At 36.8% G+C, this 22447-nt stretch overlaps 1 protein-coding gene and 2 non-coding genes across 4 annotated transcripts; 1 reads left to right on the top strand and 2 right to left on the bottom strand.

Annotated features, from left to right (window-relative positions):
- Positions 1–11069: 11069 nt before the first annotated feature.
- Positions 11070–21575, bottom strand: ube2v2 (ubiquitin-conjugating enzyme E2 variant 2). 2 transcript variants are annotated; one of them, XM_066719647.1, is made up of 4 exons: positions 21420–21547; positions 17608–17756; positions 13655–13780; positions 11070–13152 (listed from the first exon to the last, which is right to left on the bottom strand). In XM_066719647.1, the coding sequence occupies exons 1-4, from the start codon at positions 21433–21435 to the stop codon at positions 13006–13008; spliced, it is 438 nt and encodes a 145-aa protein (XP_066575744.1). In that variant the 5' UTR covers positions 21436–21547; the 3' UTR covers positions 11070–13005. The 2 variants fall into 2 exon arrangements, with proteins under 2 accessions (XP_066575744.1, XP_066575746.1); XM_066719649.1 differs by lacking the exon at positions 17608–17756 and having other exon boundaries at positions 21420–21575.
- A 340-nt stretch (positions 21576–21915) lies between these two features.
- Positions 21916–22003, top strand: trnay-gua (transfer RNA tyrosine (anticodon GUA)). Its single transcript is given in 2 exon segments — positions 21916–21952; positions 21968–22003. It is a non-coding gene; the product is annotated as a tRNA-Tyr (tRNA).
- Positions 22004–22143: 140 nt separating this feature from the next.
- Positions 22144–22216, bottom strand: trnaa-agc (transfer RNA alanine (anticodon AGC)). Its single transcript has one exon. It is a non-coding gene; the product is annotated as a tRNA-Ala (tRNA).
- Between the last annotated feature and the right edge of the window lie 231 nt (positions 22217–22447).

Here is a 22447-nt window from a genome sequence, read left to right as displayed (position 1 = left end):
GTGACAGGAGCATTGCAATAATGCTGGGCACTGGGTTCACCGCAAACTAACCGTTTCCAGGGACTTGCCAGCTCAAGTGGAACAATCAGTTTTGTATGGCCCTGATGGATGGCATTAATGTCATTTTTATGTCATTTAGGATATCTGTAACAATCAAAATAATTGGAAAATTATTTAAAAAAATGTTTTGTTCTGAAATTGTTTATGCTGTAAACATTAGGAGCTCAGAATTTAGTAGAAAGCTGCATTTTATATTTGAATTACCTTTTTCTGAGATTTTAAGGTTTATGTTGGCCTACTTCTATTTATCTAGGATTTCAGCTATTTGAACAACGATATCTTTATGAACTTAGATTAAATGACCTTATTAAACCACCATCAGACATGACCCTGGATTTTTGTTTGTTTGTTTTCTTCAGTTGTTCTTTCAGACTAATATGATTTGAAAATGCTTATTTAGGCATATATTAGTAAACAGCCACTAAAGACAAAAGTATTTACTTTGGACCAGTTGTCTCTACTCCAGGCATTCTGCTAGACAGCACAGATTGAAGCCTTCACTCTCATTATATTTCATAAACAAAAAGCACTTCATCATAACACTAAGCTATGTGACTTTCCTGACTGAATGGAGGCATAATAGTTACACTGTTATGGTCTGTGTTTAACTCTTCGATATATCATTGTGAAACTGTTTCTCTCTACAACATTGTTTTAAATGTAACCAGCTGTGCATTGTCAATTGTTTGGTAAAATCCTTGCTGTCTTTAATTTGTTAACTATTTACATTAGATCTAAAAAAAAAAAAAAAGTACAAAGCTTGCTTAAGGCTCACAATTACCTTATTATCTGCCATGGTAACATAGGGACCGCAGTACAATAGCTTAGTACAATACATGAGGCTGTGAGAAGCATTCGATTTGTTCAATTAAAAATGGAGAAGTCCAGATCAATTAACAAGTAGCTTCTTTAAATAAATCCCTTTTTTTTTCTTACTTAAATACATGTAAAAAAATGTACCTCCATCAAATATCCATGTTGTGAGGGGCATTTCAAACTACAGAGCTTAATCCCCATAATGTTTCTTAAAATGCAGTGTGAAATTGTCTGAGGCAGATTCATATTTGCCTTTTTTATGCTCTACCTGCAATCATTCTTGCACTTTACAGAAACGATGAAAGCCCAATAACCAACAGTTATACTCAGTGAAGTTTAACATGTTTATGATCAGGTTCAGGGCCAACACTGGCTTGTAATCGACAGAAAATATTTAAGTATACATTTCTAAGGGTAGCACAAAGCTACAAACCATGCAATGCTGACTCAGTGACACTAGCTATACAATGTGTAAAAAATACCTGCAGATGTTTCCATGTTATGTATAACTCCTGATTTTTTAAATTACTGTAATGTTCATAAATATGTATTAAATCAGCTATGTGTCCTGGTGGCCGAATAGCAAATGAATTATCCAGACTATGAATTTCTACGTCTGTCCATTAAAAGAGTACAATTGAGTTTTTACCTCAGCATTGTCAGCACAACATAAATTGTTTTCATACCCAGTAATGTCATATTCAAAGCCATTTCTCAACCCCATTTGAAAGATTATCCTGTCACCCTTGGGACAGCTATGGGTGAGAGCACAGCAAGCTGACTTAGACATGAGAAAACAGAGGAGTCCAGATCTTCATTGCACAATTCCTGGGACAAAGAACGATCACTTTGTAATGAGAGCAATTACCCTGAGAGAATTATGACCCTACAGGGAATATGATACATTAATCAGTGTTGTGAACATTTATAATTCTCAATGGCATGATGTTATCATGTGAAAACAATGTATACATCTGTAAGCATTAGTATTCAATTAAGTGGTTAGTTAAGATTTCTCATCCATTTGGGCCCCACACTGAACTCCATGAATTATTTTTTTTATTTTTTGCACTGTTTTGGTACTTGACTCATAATAGAAAAAATACGTTTGAAGTTTAATCAAATGGCTTTAAAACTAAAATAGTACTAAAACATTTATTTTGAATACTGACCTAATGTTCAGATCTAGTATTGGTACCCTATAGGGAATATTTTAACTGTATCATGTGTATCTTTGAAGTGAAAACCTATGTACAGGTAGGTGGCTGAGCCTGATGTTGGCTGGTTTTGATCTGACAGAATTATGTGCTCCTGGTATGAAGTGTAAAAAGCTGAAGCTAGCTTGAAGGTGAATGTGTTTTGGATGATGTCTGCATTTCCTTAATCTCTGCCAGGCTGAAGCAGTGAACTAGTTTCAGTCCTCATAGACTATAAACAAATTGGTGACTCTAAATGCAAAATAAATCAAGCACAAAAAGAGTCCCGTCCCGTCCCCCCCAAATGAATAAGATAAATGGGAGACATTCTGCTATACCACTGCAAGCCGGGAAGATCAATGTAATTGTCCCTCAGGGGAGCACGGCAGATGTCTCCCTGCACACCTGTCCTTACTCTTTTCTTACATTAGGCCATTTAATCTCCATTACTTTGAACCATTTAAAAAAACGATTCTCTCATCAGCTCCATACAAAGGAAGCCCATTTTAGCAAACGAATCATAGTGAAGCATGAATACAGCATTTCCAAAGATGCCCTGAGGCGGTGCACCGTGTGTGCCAAGCCCAATATGATGCCACTGGTAACAAAGGTTTACAAATGAGGAGTTTGACATGGAAACACTTTTTTTTCTGACAAATGCGAATGTTACATGTGTAAAACATCTCTTAAACAGCTGTGCACATCACCCCCATTCTAGTCACTATGTTCTAGTGCATTTTGTCAACTGGCTGATGGCCTTTTATTGCAGAAATGCTAGATTTTTATGATGGTATTTTATTGGAAATGATTTTGACTTTTTGCTGTTTTTTGATTGGAACTAAGTTCAGGAGGCTGTAGTTAAACACAAGGCTATTCTTCCATTGAGCTGATTCTGAATGAAAACCAACTTTACATTTCTTTACAAAATACTATACAATCTGGCTTGACTTCACATTGTAAAAATTAAATTGTAAATTATATAGAATACTGTTAGATTGTTATTATTATTATTATTATTATTATTATTATTATTATTATTATTATTATTATTATTATTATTATTTCTTGGCAGGCACCATTATCTAGGGCAACTTACAAAACATAAGTGCAATACAGTAGTTTGTACTGCTCCATGAAAAAGATTGCAAACTATGGGGTAACAGAGCAGTGTTGTAATCTGTCCTGAATCTCTGGCCTTTCCCTGAAGAGCTAAATGAATAACAAAGTGCCTGTACGCTATGTGACAGCCTGTGTTTATCTATAGTCATAAGTGTCTTCAACTTCCTTGGTATGCGAGTTCATTTAGCTTTTATTATAAACTTTAATTGTTATTTCAGTGGTGGACTCCTGAGTATTGTTTAGATTAGATGTTTCTGAATATAATTGCTAAGAAGTATATTTTGTGTGTATATGTAGCATAAATGAGGGACCACCTCTGCTCAGAAACAACATTTCCAAATGTAAAAGAGACTAACTAAATAAATGAAAACTACAATATTAGCACGAATTCCCCCCCCCAGTTCATAACTGGATTTTCAGTATGTTTACTATTCATTCCAGAGTTCATTCCCCTTAGATTGAAAGCTCTAGCATTAGAAGAGTTATCTACTTAATATGTATAGTGTCTTCTGGAATAGAAATATGTAGTAACACTATAGTATTATGATTAATAATAATAATAATAATAATAATAATGTCCTATTAATTATATCACTCTCTGTGGGGCTGAGGTGCTTTGTTTAATTTATGCATTTATAGCATGTGCAGGTTGGAGCTGCATTCGGACCGTGACATCACAGACACTCCTCTGAGCACTTCACACCTGAGCTCTGTACATGTATCTGTGTTTATGGGTACAATTGCCTCAAGCCTATAATTATTTAGAGTTAGGATGATTATATTGCCCATGTTGTGATTCCATAATGACCAATCTGCTATTTACTCATAGACAGGATGAGCTACCTTGGTTTTACAGAATTAAAATATATTAAGAGTCATCTCTCAGGTAGATAATACTGTGGTGTGGTGTGGTGTGGGCACCAGGACTGCACACTGACCACCGAAACACGTGACCAGGCGTTAGGTGCAAACAGCAGGTGTTATGCTGCTCTGTTCAGATGAAAAAACACAAACCACAGATTGGCTATCACTGCTAATTGGCTCTCAAGAGTATGACCGACTAGTGATTGACTATCTAGTTTATAACATCACAATTTGCTCTGCAAGGAGAGGGTTTCTGAACGTTATTATTTTTAATGGTTTTAGAGTCATAGTATACAGTACTACTAGGTATCATAGTGAGACTGTATGAAGTTTGGTATGTGTAATGCAAGAACTGTGGGAGTAGTAAGTAATTGTTCAATGTACGATGATTATCATAGTAATAATAAAGTTGTTGCAAGAGAACTAGACTCTGCATGGGGACTCTCAATTGCAGACTAATAATAATAATAATAATAATAATAATAATAATAATAATAATAATAATAATAATAATAGTGGAAATGTAAGATGGTCCAGTGGTGACAAATTGTGGATTTTTTAAGAAACCACAGTTTCACTAAATTCAAGACTATTCAATAGAAAATAGAAAAACATATTGCCAGGGTTTTCACTTGTGGTATTTTAATATGGTTGTTTTTACTAGATTGTTTGGGATCAAAATGTTATTCTTATTATGATATATTATTCTTCAATTCTAAGCCATACATTCTACATTTCCTATGTCATGCCATGTCTGTGTTTCACATTCTGTATAATGCAGAGGAAAAGATGAGAAGCAATTGAAAACATTAGGGCATAAAAGAAGATCATTGCTATAGGTTTACACCCATCTTAGAATATGCCTAATAAACTTACACTAAAACAGTTAAATCATCTTGGTGAAGTATTTACGTCAGTAAGCACTGCCATTTCAATGCTTTGTGAAATCTGAACTCACTAGCCGTCTGATAGCAGTTTCTTAGTCCAGCCATAATTTCATTAAGCAAAGCTAATCAGATGTTAAATATCAGTGTTTACTGAAATAAGTGAAGCTATTCCATGAAAACCTTTCTGCATAAAAATAGAATAAGTGATGTCCTGCATTCATTGCATTCTGCTTGTTACTCCTAAACCATAAACAATTGTATTGTAATTACGTACACACGGTTTGTAATTTCCAATTTTGCCACCAGGCAATTCAGCATTCACAGGCATCTCTACAAGCCACCAACACATCTATAACTCGGTAACTTAATCCTGTCCTTGAATATGCCCCATTGAGCAATTTGTCCACAACCACTGGTCTTGATACCACTGCAGAACTTTGATTCAACCTGCACCTGATGTATTTAACACTCTACACTGTTGTACACAATGCAGATATTACAATTAATAAGTGAGTCTTGGCTCAGTCTAAAGCATGGACTGGTAGGGTTGCCTGTGGACAGGTTTGGCAATCACTGTATTAGTAAAAGTGGCACCACCAAGTGGCAAGTCTGGAAACTCTGGTAATGCATTCGGCATATTTGTTTAGTAATAAGTTGACATGTAATACATTATAGAACAGGAGAACCCAAACTTGAATAAAGATAATCATCAGTTTTAATTCCATAGCAAATTAATATCTCACCATTTGGGGTTACCAATGTGACAGCTAGTATTTGTTAGTATTGTGTTTTATTTGCAGCCATTTAATTTCATATTTATTAGAATAAGGTCTACTTAATTTTTCTGTTAACCTTTGCTGTGTGACCAAATATTTCATCACTTTTAATGTATTATTGTATATTTGAATTATGGGATACACTTAATTTAATATATGTTATCTAGCTTATTCTCCAAGAAATACAATCTGCAAACGACTCTGTAAATAATTTACCCACAAAAAATATATATTAATTTTTTTGTTGTTCAAGCATGAAAGAAAAATAATATTTTGACTCCATTTTGACCAGACTACCAAACAGGTAGGACTTTGATTTGACTCTTTTATCAGCTACCTCTGACCCTTAATCTTCCTATCCAACACCTATATGCTAATGTTCATAACACCAATCTGTTTTGTTGTTTGTTATTGTGCAACAGTACAAAATCTGACACAGGAAAATAAAGAAATTACTGTATTTTAATGTCTAACGTCTGCAAGACCAAGCATTGATGGTTTCACTAAAATTAAATTTGAAGCCATGACATAGGACAGTAATACAAGCAAATTCCTTTCTAATACTCTTTGAAGACACAAAATTTGCATGTAAAACCAAAAACGTTTACACCAAAGTGCACTTGCACAAAATGCAGTTTACAACAAATTAAAGCAGTGCATGGTCCATGATACTAAAATTAAACACACACATATACACTCACCTAAAGGATTATTAGGAACACCTGTTCAATTTCTCATTAATGCAATTATCTAACCAACCAATCACATGGCAGTTGCTTCAATGCATTTAGGGGTGTGGTCCTGGTCAAGACAATCTCCTGAACTCCAAACTGAATGTCTGAATGGGAAAGAAAGGTGATTTAAGCAATTTTGAGCGTGGCATGGTTGTTGGTGCCAGACGGGCCGGTCTGAGTATTTCACAAACTGCTCAGTTACTGGGATTTTGGTGTGAAAAGGGAAAAACATCCAGTATGCGGCAGTCCTGTGGGCGAAAATGCCTTGTTGATGCTAGAGGTCAGAGGAGAATGGGCCGACTGATTCATGCTGATAGAAGAGCAACTGTGACTGAAATAACCACTCGTTACAACCGAGGTATGCAGCAAAGCATTTGTGAAGCCACAACACGTACAACCTTGAGGCGGATGGGCTACAACAGCAGAAGACCCCACCGGGTACCACTCATCTCCACTACAAATAGGAAAAAGAGGCTACAATTTGCACAAGCTCACCAAAATTGGACAGTTGAAGACTGGAAAAATGTTGCCTGGTCTGATGAGTCTCGATTTCTGTTGAGACATTCAGATGGTAGAGTCAGAATTTGGCGTAAACAGAATGAGAACATGGATCCATCATGCCTTGTTACCACTGTGCAGGCTGGTGGTGGTGGTGTAATGGTGTGGGGGATGTTTTCTTGGCACACTTTAGGCCTCTTAGTGCCAATTGGGCATCGTTTAAATGCCACGGCCTACCTGAGCATTGTTTCTGACCATGTCCATCCCTTTATGACCACCATGTACCCATCCTCTGATGGCTACTTCCAGCAGGATAATGCACCATGTCACAAAGGTCGAATCATTTCAAATTGGTTTCTTGAACATGACAATGAGTTCACTGTACTAAACTGGCCCCCACAGTCAACAGATCTCAACCCAATAGAGTATCTTTGGGATGTGGTGGAACGGGAGCTTCGTGCCCTGGATGTGCATCCCACAAATCTCCATCAACTGCAAGATGCTATCCTATCAATATGGGCCAACATTTCTAAAGAATGCTTTCAGCACCTTGTTGAATCAATGCCACGTAGAATTAAGGCAGTTCTGAAGGCGAAAGGGGGTCAAACACAGTATTAGTATGGTGTTCCTAATAATCCTTTAGGTGAGTGTACATATACAGTGAGGGAAAAAAGTATTTGATCCCCTGCTGATTTTGTACGTTTGCTCACTGACAAAGAAATGATCAGTCTATAATTTTAATGGTAGGTGTATTTTAACAGTGAGAGACAGAATAACAAAAAAAAATCCAGAGAAACGCATTTCAAAAACGTTATAAATTGATTTGCATGTTCATGAGGGAAAAAAGTATTTGACCCCTTCGACTTAGTACTTGGTGGCAAAACCCTTGTTGGCAATCACAGAGGTCAGACATTTCTTGTAGTTGGCCACCAGGTTTGCACACATCTCAGGAAGGATTTTGTCCCACTCCTCTTTGCAGATCCTCTCCAAGTCATTAAGGTTTCGAGGCTGACGTTTGGCAACTCGAACCTTCAGCTCCCTCCACAGATTTTCTATGGGATTAAGGTCTGGAGACTGGCTAGGCCACTCCAGGACCTTAATGTGCTTCAACTTGAGCCACTCCTTTGTTGCCTTGGCTGTGTGTTTTGGGTCATTGTCATGCTGGAATCCGCATCCACGACCCATTTTCAATGCCCTGGCTTTCACCCAGTTCTCCTCTGAATCATTCAGATGTTCATTGGCAAACTTCAGACGGGCCTGTACATGTGCTTTCTTGAGCAGGGGGACCTTGCAGGCGCTGCAGGATTTCAGTCCTCACGGTGTAGTGTGTTACCAATTGTTTTCTTGGTGACTATGGTCCCAGCTGCCTTGAGATCATTAACAAGATCCTCCCGTGTAGTTCTGGGCTGATTCCTCACCGTTCTCATGATCATTGAAACTCCACGAGGTGAGATCTTGCATGGAGCACCAGACCGAGGGAGACTGACAGTTATTTTGTGTTTCTTCCATTTGCGAATAATCGCACCAACTGTTGCCACCTTCTCACCAAGCTGCTATGCGATGGTCTTGTAGCCCATTCCAGCCTTGTGTAGGTCTACAATCTTGTCCCTGACATCCTTGGACAGCTCTTTGGTCTTGGCCATGGTGGAGAGTTTGGAATCTGATTGATTGATTGATTGCTTCTGTGGACAGGTGTCTTTTATACAGGTAACGAGCTGAGATTAGGAGCACTCCCTTTAAGAGACTGCTCCTAATCTCAGCTCGTTACCTGTATAAAAGACACCTGGGAGCCTTAAATCTTGCTGATTGATAGGGGATCAAATACTTATTTCCCTCATTAACATGCAAATCACTTTTTTTGTTGTTGTTCTGTCTCTCACTGTTCAAATACACCTACCATTAAAATAATAGACTGATAATTTCTTTGTCAGTGGGCAAACGTACAAAATACTTTTTTCCCTCACTGTATATATGGATGGATGAATGGATACAATATTTCAGTAGGGATACTTAAAAGATATAAGAACAAGGGAATCTCTTGAGTAACAGAGACGTCTTTGAATTAAGTGAAGTAATTAAATATCCGCAACATCAATTAATATGTGCCCTCAACATAAATTGCAATCAAACTGAAGATATTTAAAAACTGTCAAGCAATAAAAAGGCTCTGGAATCACTGAGGATTACTGCACCATACGATGTCTGACATAACCTGAATCAGCATCCAGACTATTACAAGACTGTAATATTCAAGAATTAAAATGCACACACGTACCTCCTCCCTTGTAAATATGTACTCAGATGTTCTCAGATCCAACCCTGTCTTTGCTAGAGCCGATGATCAATCATTAATTGGGATCTTTAAGAAATCTGTACAGTAGACACTTCTATTTTGGGGTTTATTTGAGTTTTCAGAAGAGCACAAAGCTTTTGCTTCATCAGTATAAGACCAGGCATGTCCCAGATAGGATGAACATGTCATTCAAGTGTCAATCAAGGGAATAAATAATAAAATGCAAGAGAATTGCATTAAACAGCAAAGCCCTCTTAAAAACACAATAAGAATGTGTTGTCAAGTTTGGAGTAAAAAACATATTTTAGATAATTGCCAAATAAACATGAATCGGTTTTCAAACTTTAAAAATAAAAATGAAATGGTCCACTAAACAAATTGTGTAACCATTATGCAATTATGTAGGTTTACTCCTAATTATATATGTGAAAGAAAAGTTTAAAGTTACTGTATAATTTCACAATGAATGAGAACTAGAGTCTTGAATAAGTCAGGTTTTATTCTACCAATTCTAATGTTTTGGTGGCAGAAATATTTGTATTATTCAGATGATTAAATTAAAGGCACTATGTCACCCCTCGTCCTTTGCATACAAATATTGTCTGGAAATAATATATTTGGGACAGTTAAAGCCTCGTTGTGAAGCCTGAATTGACAGGGAGCTTAAAAATCATTTTCCTATTAAAGGTTTTTTTAATATGCCAATTTTCCTCTTCTTGGTGTGTGTATATTTTATCTGGCTGCATCAAAAATACAGATTGAAATCAATTTGATGTTGATGTGTGTGTATATAGCCACACACACATCTGTATGTACGTATATACACCGATCAGCCACAACATTATGACCACCTGCCTAATATTGTGTAGGTCCCCCATTTGCCACCAAAACAGCCCTGATTCGTCGAGGCATGGACTCCACTAGACCTCTGAAGGTGTGCTGTGGTATCTGGCACCAAGACGTTAGCAGCAGATCCTTTAAGTCCTGTAAGTTGTGAGGTGGGGCCTCCATGGATCGGACTTGTTTGTCCAGCACATCCCACAGATGCTCGATTGGATTGAGATCTGGGGAATTTGGAGGCCAAGTCAACACCTTGAACTCGTGATTCATCAGACCAGGCCACCTTCTTCCATTGCTCTGTGGTCCAGCTCTGAGGCTCATGTGCTCATTGTAGGCGCTTTTGGCAGTGGACAGGGGTCAGCATGGGCACCCTGACTGGTCTGCGGCTACGCAGCCCCATACGCAACAGACTGCGATGCACTGTGTGTTCTGACACCTTTCTATCAGAACCAGCATTCACTTTTTCAGCAATTTCAGCTACAGTAGCTCGTCTGTTGGATCGGACCACACGGGCCAGCCTTCGCTCCCCACGTGCATCAATGAGCCTTGGACGCTCATGACCCTGTCGCTGGTTCACCGCTTTTCCTTCCTTGGACCACTTTTGATAGGTACTGACCACTGCAGACCGGGAACACCCCACAAGAGCTGCAGTTTTGGAGATGCTCTGACCCAGTCGTCTAGCCATCACAATTTGGCCCTTGTCAAAGTCGCTCAGATCCTTATGCTTGCCCATTTTTCCTGCTTCTAACACATCAACTTTGAGGACAAAATGCTCACTTGCTGCCTAATATATCCCACCCACTGACAGGTGCCATGATAACGAGATTATCAGTGTTATTCACTTCACCTGTCAGTGGTCCTAATGGTATGGCTGATCGGTGTATGTGTATATAACCTCTCTCTGCAGGAAATTAATTGGGTTTCACTGAACAACACCTGTGTGAGTAATTTACCACTGTGAAGCAATAAAAACACAGAGTCATACATTTTAAATTCAGAGCCCTGATAAATGTTGGGGAAACATCTTCAACAGTTTATTTGAAAGTCAGTTGGCCCCAAATTCAAGATAATGATACACTACACAGAAAAATTGTTTAGTTCTAGAAACAAACATTAGTGAGCCCAGCATTAAAAATAAAAATAATAAACTCAAACCAACAAAAAATTTACCTTTAAAGTAAATTTAGGAAATTAAGCTTCCATATTCTTTCCCAGTGAAGAATGGACTGGAGTGATTCTCCCAACATCAACACTCAAATGTAAATCATTAAATCAACTCCCACCTACTGTCTCTTTATGCAGTGCATGACTTTATTTCTGTTAAACATTTCAAAGCCCAGTAGACTCTAGACCATCCAAAAAAAACCCAACATTAACTACATTGTAAATGGCTGCAGGTACAACAGAATGCTCCCTAAAATGTTGAAATAGCAACTACTTATTAAGGATTCTTGGCACCTCAATGGTTAGAAATTCACTAACCATGAAAAATAAACAGCAGTCACCTTTTCAGAATGTAACCTTGTAACTTTCAGAATCACATGCATTTTAAACAATATGTGATCCAATAAACAGTTATCTAATATAACACACGGGAGGGGGGAAATCCCATTGTGGACTTTGTATAATATGCATAAATTAGTTCAATATGTTTATTAGCTTATACTGAACAGACAATGCTGAAGGTCTTACAAAAAAAAAGTAATTGAAATTGAAAAGAAATTGCATGCTGTTGCTAGACAATTGTTATAACTTCTATTTTAAGAAAACATTAGCTTCATCAAAATGCAAAACAAATGTCTTAATTGGGGGAGAAAAAAAAAAACTAAAAACATCCCAGTTCTTAAAATTTGTTCCACACTAATGAAAATGCTTCTGACTGACCACCAACTTCTGAAGTGAAATTTGTAAATCTAAATCTAAATGTGTACTGTATGCTTGTCACCACTGTCTTCAAAGCAGCAAACAGAAACAAAAGGGCAACAAATATATCCTGACTATAGCTCTTAATTATGTTTCTCTGGAATTTGTCATAGCCTAATCCACCATGTGTCATGCAATACAAATAATTGCCAGCCTCTCTTTTTCTAAATTAAAACAAACTCCTTAATCCTGTATGTTAAGTGAAAAAAGGAAGTCCATACTTCAATCTCAGAGACTGATTTTAATCTCAGAAAATCACATTTCCATACACCTAGTCTTTATTTATCTTCACTAAAAGTTAGATGCAAGGTTTTGACTTCGAAGAACAAAGACTGTAAACAAATATCTGCAATGTCTGTTACATGTCACACATAAGAGCTGCTTTACAGAATTCAATCTTGTTGTCATAAATACAGGTATCAAAAACAACCCTTAAAACTCTGTGACACTACTAGTAGTCTACATCCACACTTCAACTAATATTCATGAACATAATTTGCAACAAATTTCAGTGTACCTGCTAATTTCACTAACATAGAACTTAATCTTTTGCAGCTTTTTTCTTTTACTATTGAGATGGGTTTTTAAAGCATGCCATTACATACACATCCTATTGTATTGTTTCTAATTGAGACCAGTAATTTTAACTTAATATATATAGCTCTGCAATCACCTGACCTTTTGTGTCATGCTTCTCTCCAAATAAAAAGCCCAACTTTAAAGGTTTCACATACTTCAAGCTTATGATCCAAAACAACAGTGTCGTGAATAAAGAAAAATAAATTTGTGCAGTTCTATTTTTTCTTTTTTCCTTTTTTTATTTTAAACAGTGCCTCACATAATCAGCAAACATTTTGTTTTTACTTAACTAACAGAAATGTCCCAATCCTGCACCTGCAGATGTAATTCTTTATGTGTGGGTGGTAAGCATCGTGAAAATTTACAAGACATTTTAGGAGAATAAGGTTTAAGACAGAGGGTCATAAGAATCTATTAGAATTAATTGCTGTAGGTCTGTCCTTCTGGCGGCTGCGCAAGCTTCAAATTCTCTTTGGCCATCATTAGGCGCCGTAGCTCTTGAAGTACAACCTTAATGCTATAGGAATTTTGCCATTTAGCTAGAATTGGTATGCTACGAGAATCCACCTGCAATGGAAAATAAAATCCATATTAATTCACAACCAAAACTTCACAAAACACATTTTTGCACGTGTTTACAACAATTGGATTTATAAACCCATAAATGTTTGACAGAACACCTTTAAGGATTAAACACAGAGAAAACTGAAATTCAATATTTATTCTTTAAATGGAACACACAAATCTCTTTAGATAATTGACAGTTTGGAAACAGAACTTTTCAATTCTATGAGTAGATTCAGATTCAAATGATACTATTTTAATTCTAAATACTACTTCAGACAAAATTAATTCTAAGTGTCACATCAACAAATATTGCAGTTGAAGATCTGGATACTAGATACATGTTCTCCTCAATCAACTGTTCAATTGTGTTGAATCAAGACAAATGTGTGTGCACATGATCTTGAACATTTTAAAATTGTCCCTTTCAATAATACAAGTTTTTGACAAAGGATAGTAAAGAAAAACATGTAATTTCATGTTAAAGTGAGTTTAGTACACTTACCGTCCCATTGGAATTATTTATTCCATTCATACTAATTTTTGTTACAAATCTAACAGTTGGTGGTAATTCTGGATATTGAGGTCCACACTCTACTTTGAGGCTGTATATTCTGTTTTCATAGTTAGTCTAGGAAAAGAAAGAGACAATTATATGTATTATTTGGGGGAAGGACAGTAAAAGGTCACTTGTTCATAGACATAACACTGATGAGCTCCAAATAGCCATCAATACCACAACATACATTTTCTACCTGTCAATTTAAGCACTGAAAATTAAGGATTTAGTGTGGACCTTGCAAAGTAAAAAAAAAAAACTTAATTTACATCAGATGTATTAGACACTTTTACATTATAGTTTTAAGGTACTGCTTTGTTGTTATCTGTTTGTGCAATCTTATTATGCATCAAAAAGAAATAATACAATCAATACAAGCATTCAGAAGATGCCAAACTTGCAGAGACAATACTGCCTAGACATGACTGAGAAATTATTTTCTTAGAAACAGTCCATCTCCCAGGGAGCCTACGAATCAGATATGCTCACACACTCTGAGAGGCCTTGCTGAAATTCTTGATTCAGGAAATGTCAGTTCTGCACTTCTTAGCAGAAATGCTTGTTTGTTCCCATTGCTTTGTAAACTCGCTTCACAGAAGACGAGGAGAAAACAAAAATCTATAAAAAAAAAAACGAGGTGTTGGGGGGAAGCCTTCAACTCAATCAGCCCACCTGTATCAGTCTGTATTAAATCAGTATACTCATATTGTGCAGATGAAGATCTGGTATGTCAACTTGTGAAGGACTCTGTCACCCACTTGTCACAATATGTAAATATCTGACTAAACTGTAAAGTTAAGGTGCAACTAAAAGGCCATGGGTGAAATTTTCAACTTACACATTAGGAGACTGTGTCGATAAAATGACTGTTCTCAAAACATTTAAGAAATGAATAAGCATGTTACTTGATTCACTTGATGCTCAATTTCTATAGGAGACAAAAAACACTAAATATTGACTGCTGTATTGTCTTTCAAGAATGAAGTCAATTTAAATAAAAAAACAAACAAAAAAAATAAGGTATTGCACAAGTTTGCATTGTTTTAGCATGTTAACTATTGACAAGGCAATGACTAATTAACATTATTTTCATGGGATGCATCACGTCCAGAGCGACCCATTTTATACTTATACACAGCATTTTAAATTCGTATATTCTAATCTCAATTTCGTTTTTATTGCATTAGTAAAATGTGCTATCTGTTTTCCAAACCGTACTACAAACAGATCACATTTTTATAGCATTGTAACACTAGATTAACACTGTTATTTTGACATTCAGCAAAAATGGCTCCGCTATATATATATATATATAAAAAAAAAAAAGCCTATACAAAGCATAAGCACTTGTTACACATACTGGAGCTACCCAACAGTAAGGTTTCACATCAATTGCTTCAAAACTATAGGATTAAAAGATGACAAAGGTTTTGCCAGGAGGAAGAAGAACAAGAAAGAAGAAATGGAACAATAATATCTCATAGCTAGAATAATTTGCCAGTCAAATAATAATGTTAACTCCAAGTGACAGTTTTTTTAATCTAATTGCATTTTTTAAAAATCTGGCAAATCCCAAACAGCAGACAGCTTCTGGGACATTTCCATAATATTACACTGTATTTGGCTGTAGAGATGTTTTTTTAAACCAAAAACAAATTCATAACTTTAGGTCTTTCAAAAAATTGTTTAACCAATTTGTGTTTCATAGTATTTGGGGTACAAATCATAGGCAATACAAATATTAAAAATAAATCACTGAGAATGCTATGAAGCATCACGTGAATAATCCAATCCCACAGCTAGTTCACAGTTACCAAGAATAAATTGAAAGGTGTCACTAAGTGTTATTATGCGTTTGTGGAAAGGTATGTGTGTATATACAGTGCTTATAGAAAGTTCACACACCCTTTCATATTTTCCACCTTTTGTTGCCTTATAGTCTGGAATTAAAATGCTTTAAAATAGTGTTTTATTTTTTTCATGTAATTTACACATTTTACCCCCCAACTTCCAAGTGTAGAAAATTAATTAAAAAAAAACTGAAATAGCTTGTATGGACAAATGTCCACCCCCCCTAGTAATAGCAATTTGCTAAATTAGCTCAGACGTAAGCAATCACCTTCAAAATCACACACCAAGTTAAGTGGCCTGCACCTGTGTTAAATTTGTGTGATTCACATGATTTCAGGATAAATTCAGCAGTTCCTGTAGGTTCCCTCTGCTGGGTTGCGCATTTCAAAGCAAAGACTCAATCATGAGCACCAAGGAGCTTTCAAAAACACTCCAGGATAAAGCTGCTGAAAGGCACAGATCAGGGGATGGGTATAAAAAACTATCAAAGGCCTTGAATATCCCTTGGAGCTCGGTCAAGACTATTACTAAGAAGTAGAAAGTGTATGGCACCACCAAGACTCTGCCTAATTCAGGCCGTCCCTCCAAACTGGATGACCAAGCAAGAAGCAAACTGATCAGAAAGGCTACCAAGAGAACAATGGCAACTTTGCAAGAGCTACAGGTTTTTATGGCCAAGACTGGTCAAAGTTTGCTTGTGACAACAATATCCCAAAGCACTCCACAAACCTGGCCTGTATGGTATGGTGGCAAGAAGGAAGCAATCACTCAAAAAAGCCCACCTTGAATCCTGTTTGAGGTAGGCAAAAAATAAAAGATTCTGTAGCCATGTGGCAAACAGTTCTTTGGTCTGATAGAAATGTAAATGGAACTTTTTTGCCTAAATTCAAATATTACATTTGGCGCAAACCCAACACAGCATATCACTCCAAGAACACCATCCCTACTGTGAAGCAGCACCATGTTATGGGGAGGGGGTCTCATCGACAGGGACTGGGGACAAAATTAACGCAGCAAAGTACAGAAAAGTCCTTGAGGAAAACCTGCTGCCCTCTGCAAGAAAGCTGAAAGGTGAAAATGGGGTGGAAGTTCACCTTTCAGCAGGAAAACAACCCAAAGCCCACAGCCAAAGAAACACAGGAGTGGCTAGGTACCAAAAAATGTCCTTGAGTGGCCCAGTAAGATTCCCAACCTAAATCCAATCAAAAATGAGTGCCATGACTGTCCACCAGTGCTCGCCAATGAACTTGAACTGTTTTGTAAAGAGGAATGGTCAAATATTGCCAAAGTTGGTAGGAGACCTATCAAAAAAGCTTTACAGCTGACACTGTTGCCAAAGGTGCTTCCAGCAAGTATTAACTGAAGTGAGTGGATATTTTTAATATATATATATATTTTTTTTTTCTTTACAAAACCATTTTTCCCCTTAACAGTATGGTGTGTAGACAAGTGGAACAAAATATTTTAAATGCATACAAATCTGAGGCACAGACAACAAAAAGAGGTGTAGAGATGTAGAGGCCTACATATAGTAACTCATAGAAAAATGGTGGTGTAAAATCAATATTTCACACAGATGCACATAAATTCTCTAACCTAAACTCACCTTGCTACACTTCAACACCAATCTCAAACAAGGAAGGTCAAAGACATTTATTTCAAGTACATCACATTAACTGTACTGCCTATCAGTCATCCGGATGAGTGCTACAATCAGCTGAACTCAGCATTTCCACGGCTGCAGCCTACATAATGAATACACAAATAGCACAGTTATACATGTCCACTAAATAGCAGTGTGAACCAGTCAAGTGTATAATCAATCTATCCTGGTTTTAAACATTGAACAAAGCAACCATATTGTTTTAAAACCCTCTGGTGTTCTGCAGGACTCAGGTACTTTAAATTGCATAATAAAGGTAATCAATTAAGTCACTTATAATTTGTAGATGTATTTATCCATTGTATATTTCAAGATTTAACAACTACATAATGAGTCTTATTTAATTCGCTCTTAATACAAGAGGAAATGCTCCAGATGCACTTACTCGTGCTGGTCCAATGATCATGCCTGTCCATCTTGTAAGCGTCATGTCTTCATCATCTTCAAGGCCCCAGCTGACAGTACCATCACCCACTCCTTTCTGTCCTTCTTCAAGCTCTTCCAACAAGCGGAAGTTACGAGGAACTTTAACTCCTGCAGGAACAATATCATTCCTTTATATGCTTACTAACAAATATGTAAATCGACAACTACTTTGGAATAGCACTGACCTGCATAACAGTATAAAGCAGTAAAAACTCAAACAGTGCTTTGATCTCACAACTGAACACATGTTTTGTTTTTTTCTCAAATACAATTTGTAATATTCCTGTTTTCACAAGCTTATTTGTAAAAGTATTGAAGTTATAAGAATGAAGCAAAAAATATTTCACCTTCATAATGGGTGCAGTCAAAACCATTTTATTTAGGTTAAAAGGTCACAATCTACTACAATGAATGGGACTATATGATTCCAATGATTTAATACACAAACAAACATAACGGCACAGTATGGAATAAAGTGTAATTCCTCAAATTATAGCCTATCATTAATAAACTGTAATAAAGTAATAATCTGATCGGCATTCTCTCTAAATAATAATTTAAGCTAACTTTTGTTTTTAAATGTTTATGGGTGTCTGCTGAGAAATATATTTATCATAATATAGCTCAGAGAAAATGTGAAACTATACATGGAGTAGCATACGGAGTAATATAAGCACATACATTATGGCAAGTGGCCAGTAAGAACTGTGACTTTTAGACTCTATGGACTCACACACGAAAGAGTAACTCTATCAAACATCACTCCTCAGGGGCCACAGGGCCTTCTGGCATTTACTCCAGTTTATCTTAAAATAATGTATTTATTGTATCAGCTGGATTTTCCCCCATGTCATTTAAAGTCAGTAATGTAAAGATAGTTCATCCAAAGTACAGCACTCATACAATATTTTTAAACCTCCAAAAAAGTTATTTAACTATTACGAAACTTAATGGGAGCAAAGTTGGCAATATCACCAGAGGACACTGCAGCTCCTACTGACAGGAAATTAATGCCACAGATCTAAAGAACCAAAAATAGTTCATTTTAAACTAGCGAAATATAATTGATCATGTTGGCTTTCTACACATTTAGTAATAACTGTGCCTTTAATTTGGTTCCTCTTTAAAAATATATTACTCTATAAATTATATCCATGAAAATGTGCAACCAAAATAATGCTAACCAACTGTTATACATCGACCTGAATATTTAAACAATATAATGTTCCATATTTTATTATATATATATATATATATATATACATACATACATACACCCTAGAAGTGTAAGGTAGTTCAAAGTGCAGTTCATTTTCGACTACTTAATATTACAGCAATGTGAATGTCGCCTTATATGGTGGTACTTTTAGGTACCGTTCTATGAGTGGATATTGTTCAGCTTGATGTATCATCCAAAAGGGAAATGTCTGCTGCAAATAAGTATTCCTACAACAGTGTTTTAATTGTGGAACTGAAAGGGTGTGGTCAAGAATGATCACTATAGATTGCTCTGAAAAGTTTTGTCTCTATTAACAGTATCTAAATGTGAATGGCTCAGCCACCCTAAACAGATCAATTTGGAAATGCTTTGATTAGGGCATTTTATTGCAAATATTGCAATCATTCATTCTTAAATGATTAAATACACACACTGATAAAGTAAGCTAAAGATGCATGAACACCCTTGTTCAAGCATAACTCAAATTTGATTTAGCAACAAAATGCAGGTGTACACTCAATAGTTTCCCCCCCAAACACAATTATAAAACAATATTTCTTCGTATAAACTATCAATATTCTATGCATTAACAATATATTTGTCAATAGTTAAATATATATTCATAAAAACAATTCACATGTATTCACACTCCCATAATCAGTACTCTGTGAATCATTCTTTGGCTTCGGAAAAATGGAGGAGGCACTTCCAGTAACCTTTTAATAGGTTCATCATCTTCTCAAGAGACGTTCAACCACTCCTCCGTGCAGAACCTCTTCAGCTCCCCCTCACTGTGGAACTTCAGCTTGTGAACTGCTTCTTCAGTTCATAGTACCAATGTTAAATAGCACTGAAGTCTGGAAGTTGTGATGACCAATCAAGAACATGGATTTTGTGCTCATTTAAGTATTTGGTCATACATGTGGATGTGTGCTTGGGACTGTCATTGTGCTAAAAGGTCTAATTTGCACGCTTGAGCTTATTGACAGATTAAAAGCTCCCGGTATATCTTTGGGATCCATCTGTACCTCAATAAATTAAAAAAAGAATAAGCAGTACAAAAGCTAAAGATCCACAAGATGAAGAGGTTCTGTATGGATAACTATTTAAAATATGACTGATAGAAAGTTAATGAACCTATAAAAAGGATGCAGGGAGCAACTCAGTTATGTTATTAAATGTATAGGAGGATTCACCAAGTACTGATTACTATGATACATTTGAACATCAGGTACATAGAAATATATACTTATATGTCCTACTCTCACAATTCAAGAGGGTTACGACTAAATCTGGAGGATTCTGTATAAGTACACAAAAGACATATAAACACACATCTACACCAAATTGCAGCGTACCATAAAGTACCTAACATTGCATATCACTCAAATATACGTGTTTATAATGTAGCTGCATACTATACTGTCATGTTTGGTAACATCAGCTAACATACATGTATAGATATGTTAATACTGATTGTTTATATAGCTTACACACAAAAAACATACTTGCATGGATCCAGAAAAACTTGTCAAAGGACAGTGCAATGCCATGTTTAAATTATTACTCATGTGCACAGAACAAAAATCATACCTGCATAAATACCTGCAATATGCAAAACATATATTAAAACATTAAAATAGGTTTTTTGCATTGTTTTAGAGTTTCAAAATAAAAGTAATAGTCTACAGTAATACCTTGCAATTTCAATAAATGGTTTATACAGGAATGCAAATTGGTTTAGATTGGCAAATCCGTTAGCACCACACAACTTAAAACTCGCAGGCACACCCACACAAAACAGCACGCAACGCATCCTGCACGCCACGTCACAATACACGCATTCTGTCCATTTGTTATAGTCTAACAAATAAGCAACATTTAGCAAGATGGATCATGCGTTTCACTTTGTATAGGATGTCGGTAGGGCCTAAGGCAAATGCAGGCGGGGAGGGGAATGCACAACACTGCATTTGTTATTAATGACCCGCCAAAAAAGCAACATTTCAATACATAGATCGGTTTCATTTTCACTGCTCGCATGACGATTTGCAGTGGAAAGTTAGTCACACAACTTCTTCAAATCAGATGGATTTCAGAAGACGCTTCTCGTACTGGGAGACTGCATCAGGCCTGGGGAAACACCACTTCCTGGACGGCGCACTGCAGTATAACCCACACGGGTACACATGCGTGTTAACATTACAATAAATCACTCGTTAATCTCCGACTACAGATTATACACTCGGTTTGTTGCCTCTATCGTCGCTTCATCTACCCAGCACTCTTCCCGCGGACTGATTTCCCCAAGCCGTATCAACAATCACAGCATGATGAGTGACTCTGCATCGAAAGACCTCCCTTCCTCTAGTTTGATAAACCAGGACAGCGCAAGCAATACTACACCCCCCCCCCCCCCCCAAACTACTGCTCTTTCTTCTCTTAAAAATACAGATGCGTTTAAACCCCAGTCATTGCCATCTCCGACATTAACCTGCAAAAGGAAAAGACCCCTATTTTTGTGCCTAAAGACCGGAGATTGTGAGACAGACCTGTGGAGGCCGCCATCTTGTCCAGCCGAATCCAGAAGCACACAAATCCGTGACATCACAGCTGGCCTGCGCGTCATCACTGCACCGACGCGCCGCTGCCCGGAGCGCCAGGATATTTTGTGGTTTCGATACGGAAAACATCTGTCTTATGAATGAGCTACAGTAGCACGCAATGAAACGTTTTTATTTTATGTTGTATTCATAGAACACAAATTATTTAAATTAAATAATGTGGAATATGTATCTCAATGTACATTGCAGATGTATCTATATTGTTTTCTCAACTATATATTTCCACTCTCAGTTTGCTACAGTCAAGCCAGATTTGTTATTATAAAGTACAATTTAAGTTATATTATCGAGTTATGACTGAAATAGACTCTGCCAAATACTGTTTGGGTAAAAATGTGACCTGCAGACAATTAAAAATATAGAAAATAAAAGTCCTTATCTTCAGAGCGAGCACGGATTTCCTGTGCGGGGCTGCGTTCCCATCCCTTCGATAGCTCAGTTGGTAGAGCGGAGGACTGTAGCGGTTCATCTCGGCCATCCTTAGGTCGCTGGTTCGAATCCGGCTCGAAGGACATTTTGTTTCTGAGGTCGTTCGTTTCCCAGAACGTTTTGCTGTTCGATCGAGAGAAAAGGAAACAACAACATTCGAAATGTAAAATGTAATCATTCGAGAAGAATATAGGAAACGAAGAACAAGTAAATGAATAAACACTGGAGAATGCGGGCATCGATCCCGCTACCTCTCGCATGCTAAGCGAGCGCTCTACCATCTGAGCTAATTCCCCGTTTCTTGCTGTTGCCGAGGTTCTCATTATATTATTCAATAGTAGTCATCTGACAGCGTCACAATTAAGCAGCTGGGAATCGAACGCGGGTCCACCAAATTCTCCGGTTTAACGGATTGTTATTTGTTACTGGCAACAGAAATGTAAAACTATTTTAATTGAAATACTTAACGTATATAAATATTGTTAGTGCATACGCTATATGCCGTCTTACTAATTAAAATCAAAATT

This window comes from Amia ocellicauda, chromosome 2, assembly GCF_036373705.1.
Source record: "Amia ocellicauda isolate fAmiCal2 chromosome 2, fAmiCal2.hap1, whole genome shotgun sequence".
Lineage (NCBI taxonomy): Eukaryota > Metazoa > Chordata > Actinopteri > Amiiformes > Amiidae > Amia > Amia ocellicauda.
The sequence above is the reverse complement of the archived record's forward strand: the minus strand, read 5'-3'. Positions and strand labels throughout refer to the sequence as shown.

Coding starts and splice junctions, on each gene's coding strand:
- ube2v2 (XM_066719647.1), bottom strand. Junction 13,781..17,607: donor TGATCATTGGACCAGCACGA/GTAAGTGCATCT, acceptor TTCTTTTCCTAG/ACTAACTATGAAAACAGAAT. Junction 13,153..13,654: donor TAAATAATTCCAATGGGACG/GTAAGTGTACTA, acceptor TTTCCATTGCAG/GTGGATTCTCGTAGCATACC.